We start from the raw sequence: 12,103 nt of genomic DNA, 5'->3' as shown, positions 1-12,103 counted from the left end.
CTTTGGTCGGATGTAAGCTATAGAAGACACTTGCCCAAGGTGCCATGCAGGGGAACTGAACCTGGAACCAGGAGGTTGGGAAGCAAGCTTCTTACCACACAGCCATGTCCGCACCTATATTTACATTATATTTCTACCCCAAAGTCAGGAAATAAAAGAACTTCTGATCCTTTTTAGGAACTGAAGATGGTGGGAGAAGGGGAAAAATTTAGCATCGAACTGGAGATTTGGTCCAAATAATTGTATCAGAGCGAACTCCATTAATGGCACCTAAATCCTGTGGATTACACCCAAGACTAAGTAACCCTCTTTTCTGATGAGTTTCCACACAGTCCCTACCTCACCGATTTCAATCCCAGATTATAGTAGAAGACACTTGATCAATATGATGTACAGTTGGATCAAACTTCTTAATTGCATAGCAACAGGAAGAAGAATGCACTGAAACACAGTACAGTGGTAAGACAGCCCACGTTTTATTTGCCACTCTTGAGTCTCATACCCTCTTTTAGTTCATTTGGGTTATAGCCCCAATAAATTTCTAATAAGTTGTAGAGCACTTTCAGTGAATAGATGCTTTGATTAGATGAAGCAAGTCTTTGTTTATGTGTACCCAGTTAGCAGACAGACACACATATGTGCATGCGCAGGGGTCATCTGCTACAGTCTTGAATTGACCAATGCTGTGTGAGAGGAATCTAGCATTTGGAAACTGTATGGAAGCTTGTTATATATACAGATACATGTTATACTGTTGAGGCAAGTGAAAATCAAAATCAAAATTGAAATCGATCAACATCAATGGAAATTGTAGCTGTGATACCAGTGCCGGTGGCACATAAGAGAACCATCCGAGTGTGGCCGTTGCCAGCGCCGCCCCGACTGGCCTCTGTGCTGGTGGCACGTATAAAGCACCATCTGATCGTGGCTGTTGCCAGCCTCGCCTGGCCTCTGTGCCGGTGGCACGTAAAAAGCACCCACTACACTCATGGAGTGGTTGGCTTTAGGAAGGGCATCCAGCCGTAGAAACATTGCCAGATCAGACTGGGCCTGGTGCAGCCTTCTGGCTTCCCAGACCCCAGTTGAACTGTCCAATCCATGCTAGCATGGAAAGCGGATGCTAAACGATGATGATGATGTGTGTGTGTGTGTGTGCATATGTTTGTGTGTCTGTGTTTGTCCCCACCATCATTGCTTGACAACCAATGCTGGTGTACTTAGCTCCCTGTAAATTAGCAGTTCGGCAAAAGGTACTGATAGAATAAGTACTAGGCTCACAAAGAATGAGACCTGGAGTCGATTTGTTTGACTAAAGGCAGTACTCCAGCATGGCCGCAGTCAAATGATTGCAACAAATAAAAGAGTACACACACACATAATAAGCTTCTTTCAGTTTCCCTCTCCTGTATCAATATTCACAAGGGTTTGGTGGTTGGCCTGGGGCGTTAATAAAAGATACTTGCCCAAGTTGTTGAGTAATGGGACTAAACATGAAACCACCATACAAATGTAATGCAAAGTGTTTATAGTTTATAATGCTTATGATGTGGCAAGTAAACAAAAATAAATACATCTTGTTATTCTCTTCACATGCATAAAAATATACGGAGATTATCCACAGAGCACAGGAACCCATTACACTTCTGCTCACTAACAGAACATGATCGCAATCACTATTTAAATCAAACACAAACCAGGTCCTACAAAGAAATGACTAAACTAATTTGCATATTCTGCATTAGATGGAAGAGTGATTAAATATATTTTGTGTTTGTGCATGCATATAAATTCCAAAGACCTACCCTTTCTGGAATCTTTGATGTGCTTTCCATTGTAATTAAAGGCTTGTTCTTTGGGATTATATTGATTAGTAAAGTAGATATAAGCTGTAATGAAAAGATAAAAAGATATACAGACATACGTATATATACATACACATACACTGTTTTTAAATTTCCCCACCAACAGATTCATATATAGGTTCTCTCTCTCTCTCTCTATATATATATATATACACACACACACATATATAGCCTTTAAGGGTCAGATGAAATTTTCTGTGGCTGATTTTCAACAGTTGGATGTCCTTCCTGTTGCCAACCCCCACTTGTTACTGAATGAGATAACATTTTCTCATGGTTGAACATGTTTTGATGGAGGACTGGAAATGAAGGCCACTGATTGTGTGACACTGAAACTCACTTTGCAACTATTGTGCAATGTCAAAGGAAGAAGGTGCTAACACACACACACACACACTCCTATATATAGGCACAACAACCTTCTTTTAGTTCCCATCCACCAAATCCACTTACAAGACTTTGGTCGGTTCATATCATACATGTGTTGTCATCATCACTCAGTTATTTCACATCACACACAGATGTTGCTGATAAGGGTCCATGTTGTTTTATGTCCTTGCAATGTTTCCATTTCACTCACCTACACACAATTAAACTTTATCAACCCATGCTAGCATGGAAAACGGACGCTAAACGACGATGATGATGATGATCCTAAGCCACAGCTAATTCCCCTCTCCTCCACCTTGTTTTAACCACATTTTTACCCAATCCTTCTACCCAAGAAATCAACTTTCGCAAATTGCCTCTCTCTCCAATCACCTCACCAATAATGACCAGTAGCCATAAACCTCTCCAACCTGAGAAGCCATGCACAGATTATGGATGATGTACCTTGTTTCTCTGACTAAAATCTCAGAAAAGTTACTACTCAAAGAGTTTAGTCTCAAGTTTCAGAGTGAGAAGAGAAGGTAAAATAAATCTTGACATGTTACCAGTGTGAACACAGGTGACATTTCCGGCTGGTCTTGTACCCATTCCTGTTAGCTTGTCAGCCAGGTAAACTGATGAAATTTATGCAATCATAATGATAGTAGGGCAAATATAACTACCTGTTTTCCAGACCAGAGTTTCTCAGGTCGAATAATAGCAGGTGGTAACAGTCGGATGGCATCAGGTTTGTTAACAAGTGCTGCGAACAGCAATTGATTGAACTCTTCTCTGAAACAAAGACGAAGAAAGAAAATCAATATGAGAGAATTATTGTGAATGATTAAGTTAAGTGATGAATTGATTGACTGACAGTCAGAGACATCTTATTTTAGATAACAAAGATATTAAATAATTTGAGCCGGTGCCACATAAAAAACACTTGTTTTGGTGCTGTGGATTAGCAGTGGAGTTGGTGCCATGTAAAAGGCACCCAGTACACTTTGTAAAGTGGTTGGCATTAGCAAGGGCATCGAGCCCTAGAAACCATACCAATAACAATGGAGCCTGATGTGGCTCCCAGCCGTAGCAGCTGAAAACGGACATTAAATGATGATGATGCTGTTATATTTTACAATGGATGCAGGCAAATTGTTTGCTACCAGTTCCAAGTTTAATACCATTGAGTGACACCTTGAGCAAATATTCAATACCTAAGCCCTGTGAGTGAAATTTGGTAGGTGGAGACAATGTCAAATCTGCCAGAGAAACCATTCCTGTTTTTAGTAGGTAGACTAAAGTCACTGTTCAGTTTCACCTCAAAACCCCCACCCTGTTGAAAACATTTAAAGACGGTCTGTGGTCCAAGGATAATTTCCTTCTTTCCTCTCTTAAGTCTTGGAGGTCCTGAAAAGGTCATAGGTGTTGGAATTACACCTCTAACCAGAGCTGTATGGTTAAGAAGTTAATTTCACATCACATGGTTGCAGGTTCAGTCCCACTGTGCAACATGTTGGGCAGATGTCTTCCACTGTAATCTCAGTTTGACCAATATGTTGTGAGCAGAAACTTGGTCCAAAAGAAACAGTGTTTGTGTGTCTTGGGGTTCTTCTTTACACTTCAATCCCTTTATGTCCTGTAACATAGCGATTCAACAAATAAAGATTGATAAAGCAAGTAATGAGGTGAATTTCATCGACTAAAACCTTTGTAGGGAGTATCTCAGCCATTTTTGTTGAACTACTAAGTCACGGGAATGGGACAAACACAAAGGAAAGACACCACCATCACCATCATCATGCTGGATGATTTCAGAATTGAAACAAAAAGAAAGAGGGAAGAAAAAAGAGCATAAAGCAACAAATACGATGACTGACCTTCGGAAGAAACGACCACGAATGGTAAGGCGCACTCCAGCAACAACATGATCTTGGATGAGACCTGCCAGAGGACTTCCATCTTTAGGGACCACGTACTGGTTTTGCGCACTAGCTGAAAGAGCAGAAAATAATAAAAGCAACATTATATGTATTCGTTGCAATGTTTAAATGTCTGAGATGGGGTGTCTAACCCTTTAGCATTCAAATTACTCTCTCAAATAATATTTATTCATTCACATTGTTTTGAAGTTAGCATCCATTATCTTGTAGCTATCAGATTTCTATGATGTGATTGTTTATTTTCCAGAATGACATTGTATGGCAAGTGTGAGAGACTGGATCTGCCCTGTTTGAAAATAAAGCATGTAGAATATTTGGGTCTGATATGACCAGTTTAAATGCTAAAGGGTTAATAAGAATATAATTTTTCAGGCCCTTAATCCCATCCCCCAAACAAACAAATTTTAATCTCGGAAAAATTGGTGGAGGACTGGACAAAGTTTTAGTTTCAGTCTCTTTCTGCATTGAAATCCAAGTTAGTTGTGTACAACAGTGATGCTGTATACCTCATCTCATCTCATCTTTGTCCACTTTATCCTGAGAGGTTCATGGGGACAGAGAGTCCTGAAGCACACCTTATATTGGGTCCTGTCACAAGCAGCTGTCTCCAACTGATCTGGTTGGATTCCCAAGCACGACCAACAAAACTTGTGAATGTTAGCCAAACAACTTGTTTGCAGTCTATTCCTGTGTCTTCTACTGGTTGGTTTTTGCCCTTAAAACCTGTCCAGCAATTCTCTCTCCAAGACATTCTTACCATATTTTCATGGGATAGCCACTGAGGTCGAGTCCTTAACACGACATCCATTGGGTCCACACTGTGAAGTGGTTGGTGTTCGGAAGGGCGTCCAGCTGCAAAAACCTATGCTTGTGCCACATAAAAAGCATTAAGTCCACTCTGCTGGGTGGTTGGTGTTAGAAAAGGCATCCAGCTGTAAAAATCCTGCCAAAACAGTCACAGAAATCTGGTGCAGGCTCTTGTGAAACCGTTCCACCCATGCCAGCATGGAAGGCGGACATTAAATGATGATGATATTAATGCACATATGAGAAAAAAACTCACTTAAAATCTGCAGTGTTCCTGGTCTCAGGTTGTCTTGCCTTTTTACATCTTTTTTGTTTGTTGCTAGTCTAAAATGGTACTGATGCTACACAGGTGTATTTGCAGGTTTAGTGTCTTACATTTTTTTCAGCATAAATAAGCACTTAAATTTTTTGGGAACTAAAAACAAATAGTAGATTTTTCATATATTTCACAGGTATCTTTTCAAGAATTTGGAAGACTAAGAAGAATAAAAGGTAAAAAACAAAACCCCATAAAAAAAGAAGGACTTACAAATTTCCTTAGCTTCAGCCCGACCTAGTTCAGTTTGAGGTACGTGAGCTGTCATTTCATCCCCATCAAAATCTGCGTTGTAAGCCTTGCAGTTGGCATAATGCAACCGGAAAGTCTTGATGTTGGGCAAAACACGAGCCTGAAGAGAACACAACAAACAGGAGTTAGAGAACCAGAGGTGCAGGCATGGTTTTGTGGTTAAGAAGTTTGCTTCCCAGATATGTGGTTTTGGGTTTAGTCCCACCGAGTGGCACCTCGGGTAGGTGTCTTCCACGATAAGCCAGGGCCAACTAATAAAGTCTTGTGAGTGGATTTGGTAGAAGGAAGCCTCACAGACCTACTTCTCTTGATTCCATTCCCTCTCTCAACTGAGAGATCTTTGTCTTGCACCCTACTTGGTGACCCCACTGGTGCTGGTGCCATGAAAAAGGCACCTGTGCTGATGTCACATAAAAAGCATCCAGTACACTCTGTAAAATGGTTGGTGTTAGGAAAGACATCTGTTGTAGAAACCATAAAAAAACAGGGAACTGGAGCCTGGTGCAGCTCTCTGGCTTCCCAGCTGCTGTCAACCTGTCCAACCCACGCCAGCATGGAAAAGTAATGAGTAGAGACGGGTGTATGGGTGGATAATAAAGATTGGATCTAATATTGGAACCAATGAAGTCGCCAACCTTGGTATAAATAGGGATCATTAGCAGTTTAACCAGTGGTCAGTACACATCATCTTTTTACACAGAGGATGAAATCATTACGTGAAAAGGAATCTGAATAGATTAACAGGTCAAAGAAAAGTACACAAAAAAAAGGGAGTACATACTCGATGAGCTTGTATACTGGGCTTGTGAAGAGATGGCTGTCGATTGAGGAGAAGGTAGTCGCCATTCACGAGATGGCGATAAACCTGTTGGGAAAAGACAAGATTGTAAATATTCTGGTACAATAATAAAAAAAAACATTTAGGAGATAATTAATTACTGATTGATCATTAAGTATGATTCTAAACACTTTGGTACATTATTAACAATGCAAGATAAATAATTTTTAAGCACTGGTGCTAGATAAAAAGCATTGGTGGTGGGGGTGCCATGTAAAAAGCACCAAGTACACTCTGTGGAGTGGTTGGCATTAGGAAGGGCATCCAGTTGTAGAAACCATACCAAAATAGACAACTGGAGATGGGTGTGACCTTGGCTTGGCCGGTGCCAGTATGGAAAAATGGATGTTAAATGATGATCATGATGATAGATCAATAAGCATGGGATAAGGTGAATTTTTGCAGTTGATTAGTTTCTTAATTATGGAGTGGCTTAAAACTGAGGTGAATATGACCCCTAACAATTCAGGGCCCAAAATATATGGTGTGAAAATAGAGCTTTGCCATTCTAGCAAAAAATAGCAGCCAAATTGCCCTTTGACTACACTTTAGCATCTTCAATGAAAAATCAAGCCCCACACACTTTGGATAATGTACAACATGAAATTTAAAAGACAGGAATGGTCAGACCGATTCCTTTTGATTGAGTACTCAAGATCACCACCACCATCACCAGCATATGGGTTGGGTAGGACTGCATTTATTTCTTTGCGTATGCCTTGATTTGTATCATTTGATTGCAAGAATAGTCTACCTTGATCCACCTCTCACCGATAGATATTAATGACTTGTAGGGACACCATGTTTGCTTTGTTCATCATCATCATCATTGATTAATGTCCGCTTTTCATGCTAGCATGGGTTGGATGGTTTGACTGAGGGCTGACAAGCCAGATGGCTGCACCAGGCTCCAGTCTTGATCTGGCAGAGTTTCTACAGCTGGATGCCCTTCCTAACGCCAACCACTCCGAGAGTGTAGTGGGTGCTTTTACGTTCTACTGGCTTCGGCAAAACTCAAATGTTGCTTTTTGCGTACCACCTGCACAGGAGCCAGTCCAGCAGCACTGGCAACAACCATGCTTGAATGGTGCTTTTTTTTACATGCCATCAGCACAGAAGCCAGTCAGCAGCCCCTTTCAGTGATCATGCTCGAATGGTGCTTTTAACGCTCCACTGGCACAGGTGCCAATCAGGCAGTGCAGTCATTGGCCACAACAGGTCTTCACAAGCATAGTTTATTGTCTAATGAAATCAAGGGTACTCATAAGTGGGCTGGTTATACACCACTGGCATAGGCCACAGTTATGGTCTCACTTGGGCTTGTTGTGTCCTCTCAAGCACAGCATATCTCCAAAGATCTCAGTCACTTGTCATTGCCTCGGTGAAGCCCAATGTTCGAAGGTCATGCTTCACCACCTCATCCCAGGTCTTCTTGGGTCTACCTCTTCCACAGGTTCCCTCAACTGCTTGGGTGTGACACTGTTTCACACAGCTGTCCTCATCCATTCGCAACACATGACCATACCAGTGCAGTCGTCTCTCTTGCATACCACATCTGATGCATCTTAAGTCCAACTTTTCTCTCAGGGCGCTTACACTGTTGTGTATGCACACTGACATTACACATCCAGCAGAGCATACTAGCTTCATTCCTTGCAAGCTTATGCATGTCTGCAGCAGTCACGGCCCATGTTTCACTGCCATGTAGCATAGCTGTTCGATATCCAACTATAATATATTAGAAAGTGTATTATAGCCAGCACTGATTTGTTATGACATTTTGTATCCGAATATGCCTAATGTAAACAAGGAGATCCTATTGGCGTTAGGAAGGATAGCCAGCCATAGGAAACCCTGTCAAATTAGACTGGAGTCTGGTGCAGCCTTCCAGCCCTGGTTAAATCATCCCATCCATGCCAGCATGGAAAATGGACATTAAATGATGATTAAATGCTTTATAAGTCAATGCTTTGTTCAACTGTGTTAGTAGTGCTGTCAAATCACTTTTCAATCAAAGATGGGGAAATGGGTAATGGTAATACACCATGACCCCTTTTCCATCTTTGATCTCCTTCATCGTCATCATAATCATTTAACGTCCAGTGTCCATGCTGGCATGGGTTGAATGGCTTGACCAGGGCTGGTAAGCTGGAAGACTGCACCAGACTCCAGTCAGACTTAGTATGGTTTTCAATCACTGGATGCCCTTCTTAATGCCAATCACTCCAAGAGTATAATGGGTGCTTTTACATGCCACTGGCACAGGTACCTTTTGCACGACACTATGATTTTGCTTGGCTTCATGGCTCTTCTTCTCAAGCATGACGGTGACAAAGGTCTCAGTCATTGCCTCCGTGAAGCCAAACACTCAAAAGGAACTCAGTCACTTTGCTTCCATGAGACCCAACACTTGTGCCTCCATGTAGGCATACTCGGATACAAATATCATAACAAATTCAGTGTTGTCTATAATTTCTACAGAAAATTTGTAGTGATAACACTAACAAGTGATCCATAGATATGTTCTATCTCTGACCTGACAAATAACGTGAGTTCATGGCTGTATACTACACCAGCTTCACACAACCACCCCAGCTCATTCAAAGTACCTTGCATTGCAGGAAGGCCTGCGGTGCATACCTTGGATCATTGGGCGACCTGCTGTGCTTGAGGAGACCTATTGAGTCAAGTACATCAAAATAAGAATCAAATGGAATTGTAGTTGTGATACTCATACCGGTGGTACATAAAAAGCACCATCTGAACGTAGCCAATGCTAGTGCCACCTTGGCTGGCTTCTGTGCTGGTGGCACATAAAAAGCTCCAACCGATCGTGGCTGTTGCCAGCCTCCTCTGGCCCCTGTGCCAGTGGGACATAAAAAGCACCCACTACACTCACGGAGTGGTTGGCGTTAGGAAAGGCATCCAGCTGTAGAAACACTTCCAGATCAGACTGGAGACTGGTGCAGCCACCTGGCTTCCCAGACCCTGGTTGAACTGTCCAACACATGCTACCTTGGAAAACGGGCATTAAACGATGATGATGATGATCTATGTCCACCATCTCCAGTGTTCTTTTGTCTACCCCAACCTTAAGTTCTAAGTCTCAGTGTTTGCATCTCAAAAGCAAAAGTGTTAAATTTATCATACCTTCTTACATGTGACCAAAGACTTGTTGACAGATGATGGAGTGAGGAGTTGGTTGGCTACTGACTGACGCTGGGTGGGATTTTCAGCAAGAAGACGCTGCTTCACACCATGCTGGTCGACAACATACGCCGCTCTGGAAGAAAGGAGAGAATATTTTGCAAAAATATAACAGAGAAGAATGTGTGTGTGTGCATGCATGAATGAATGTAGAAGTTTGCATGTGGACGTGTGTGTGATATAGATAGTGAGTATATATGCTTGAGGAGGATGTGTGAGTGATGCAGACAATTGGCATGCATCTATAAGGGTGTGTGTGCATGTGTAGATGAATGTGTATGAGTGATGTATAAAGTGAGTGTCCACTTGGTTGCGTGGGAATACTTGATAATCAATGACTATACATACACGTTGTTCAGACCCAGGTCAATCCAGTTACAAAAGACCTATGATCAAAGGTGCCCCAGCTGTAGCTATCTTCTTTTATGCTTATTTTCCTTTCTAATTATACAGACAGTGTGTCTAAGGCTATTATCTTAAACTGATAGATAGAGATTATCCATTCAATTGCATTTACTCACCCTGGATACTCATTTGGCCCATTAATCACCATTTTCCTCAGTTTATCCACATTCCAAGGGGTCACAGGTTGTGGATAGGTCAATGTTTTAGCAAAGATCTCAGGAACTCCAATCTCAGCGACTTCAATATTGGGGTCAGGGGTAATTACTGATCGGGCAACATAGTTAACACGTTTCCCCATCATGTGCTTCCGGAAGAGACCCTCTTTTTTCTCGAGAATCTGTAAACGAGGAGGAAATGAAAATATGACATGAAGGATAAACTGTAGTTCCACTTTATAATGGGAGCTTTTAATAAAACAGGTATTAAATGGATTAAGGAAGAAATATTTAGAATTTATTGGTGTGACTGAGTGGTAAGAAGCTTGCTTCCTAACCACATGGTTCTGGGTTCAGTCCCAATGTGGAACCTTAAGCAAGTGTCTTTTACTATAAACTTAGAACAACCAAATCCTTGTGAATGGATTTGGTAGATGGAAACTGAAAGAAGCCTGTCATATATATATGTGTGTCTGTCTTTATCCCCCACCACTGCTTGAAAACAGATGTTGGTGTGTTTGTGTCCCATAACTTAGCAGCTCAGCAAAAGATACTGATAAATTAAGTACCAGGCTTAATTAAAAAAAAGTACTGGGGTCAATTCATTCGACCACAAATTCTTCAAGGCTGTGCTCCAGCATGGCCACTATCCAATGACTGAAACAAGTAAAAGATAAAAACGTATTTAAACCCTTTGATCTGAGGACGAACCCTTGTACTGGATGAAAGTATGTGTAAAAAGACAAAAGAAAAGAAGAAGAAATGTATTGAAAAATGTTCAATGGATGCCTGACCTGTCTAACACCTCTGATGCGGAATGAACTTGGGTCAGAGGAATCGTCATACAACCAATTGACATCCTTCTGTAGAGCCAACCAAGTCTCGTTGAGCCTTTTCTTTAGGTTCTTATGCTTTGCATCATTGACCGTATTTAGATCCTGCAAAAGACAAAAAGGAAAACTTTACAAGAAAAAAAAACAAAAAAACAGAATCTTTAGCATGACAGGGAAGCCTCTGACCAAGCAGACCTACAACCAAAGAGATTCCTTTCAGGTAATGTTCACTTCCCAACCATGTGGCTTCAGGTTCAGTCCCACTGTGTGGGAACTCTGGGTAAATGTCTTCTACTACTACTACTACTACAACAGCCCCAGGCTGGCCAAAAGATTTGGGAGACGGGGTGCAAGTGTAGGTATACCAGTAAGTATCACGTCAATGTTATAATACTTAATTCATTAAAGCTATTAGCGCATTAAATTAGTTAGCCCCATTTTTGATATTTTCAGTTTCGTTAATCATAATGATACATTTATAACTATAATAATACTTTTATCATAACTTTTCAGTTTTCGATAAAAATGAATGAGTATTGTACATGTTTTCTTTTTTCATAACTGTATACCTACTTTTGCACCACACTGTTTATATATATGTGCATGTGTGTATATATATATATATATATAAATATAAAAGGTCTGAAAATCCAATTTTAAAAGATGTTTATTGACTTGACTGGTTTCCCTTTTTAAGAAGATTGTCAAAAGTAAAATGTAGAGCTTTGTTGTATTAAGTACTGGCTGTCACAAAAGTATTAAAATATATATATCTTGTGTGTAGCTAAAATAGAAAATGTCAGAAAGACAGGTCAGTTATTCCTCTCCAATTCTTTGTGAATTCTTAAATATATCTCCTTCTGTGTATATACATACTACCAAACAAACATGATTTTTATTGAACTGATAATACTTTTTCTAGTCCCGTTCTGAATACTTTCTTGTAAACTGTTTTAACATTTTCTTAATATTATCAAAGAATGTATATATGTATTTTAATACTTTTGTGACAGCCAGTACTTAACACAACAAAGCTTATACAAAGCTTTACATTTTACTTTTGACAATCTTTTCCTAAAAAAGTGAAATCGGTCAAGTGAATATACATCTTTTAAAATT

General features: G+C 40.5%; 1 protein-coding gene across 3 annotated transcripts in view; it reads right to left on the bottom strand.

The window, feature by feature from the left end:
• LOC115219176 (DNA-directed RNA polymerase I subunit RPA1) overlaps nt 1–12,103 on the bottom strand; it is a 78,339-nt gene that overhangs the window by 42,566 nt on the left and 23,670 nt on the right. For all 3 annotated transcript variants that reach the window (XM_029789284.2, XM_036508753.1, XM_029789285.2), the window contains 8 exons: nt 10,946–11,089; nt 10,113–10,333; nt 9,535–9,667; nt 6,328–6,411; nt 5,508–5,646; nt 4,109–4,223; nt 2,915–3,023; nt 1,803–1,886 (listed from right to left, as the gene is read on the bottom strand). In XM_029789284.2, the coding sequence (XP_029645144.1) occupies nt 1,803–1,886; nt 2,915–3,023; nt 4,109–4,223; nt 5,508–5,646; nt 6,328–6,411; nt 9,535–9,667; nt 10,113–10,333; nt 10,946–11,089 (1,029 nt within the window). The remainder of the gene's footprint in view (nt 1–1,802; nt 1,887–2,914; nt 3,024–4,108; nt 4,224–5,507; nt 5,647–6,327; nt 6,412–9,534; nt 9,668–10,112; nt 10,334–10,945; nt 11,090–12,103) is intronic.

This window comes from Octopus sinensis, linkage group LG14, assembly GCF_006345805.1.
Source record: "Octopus sinensis linkage group LG14, ASM634580v1, whole genome shotgun sequence".
Lineage (NCBI taxonomy): Eukaryota > Metazoa > Mollusca > Cephalopoda > Octopoda > Octopodidae > Octopus > Octopus sinensis.
Note: the sequence above shows the minus strand (reverse complement) of the source record. Positions and strands in the feature narration are given on the sequence as shown.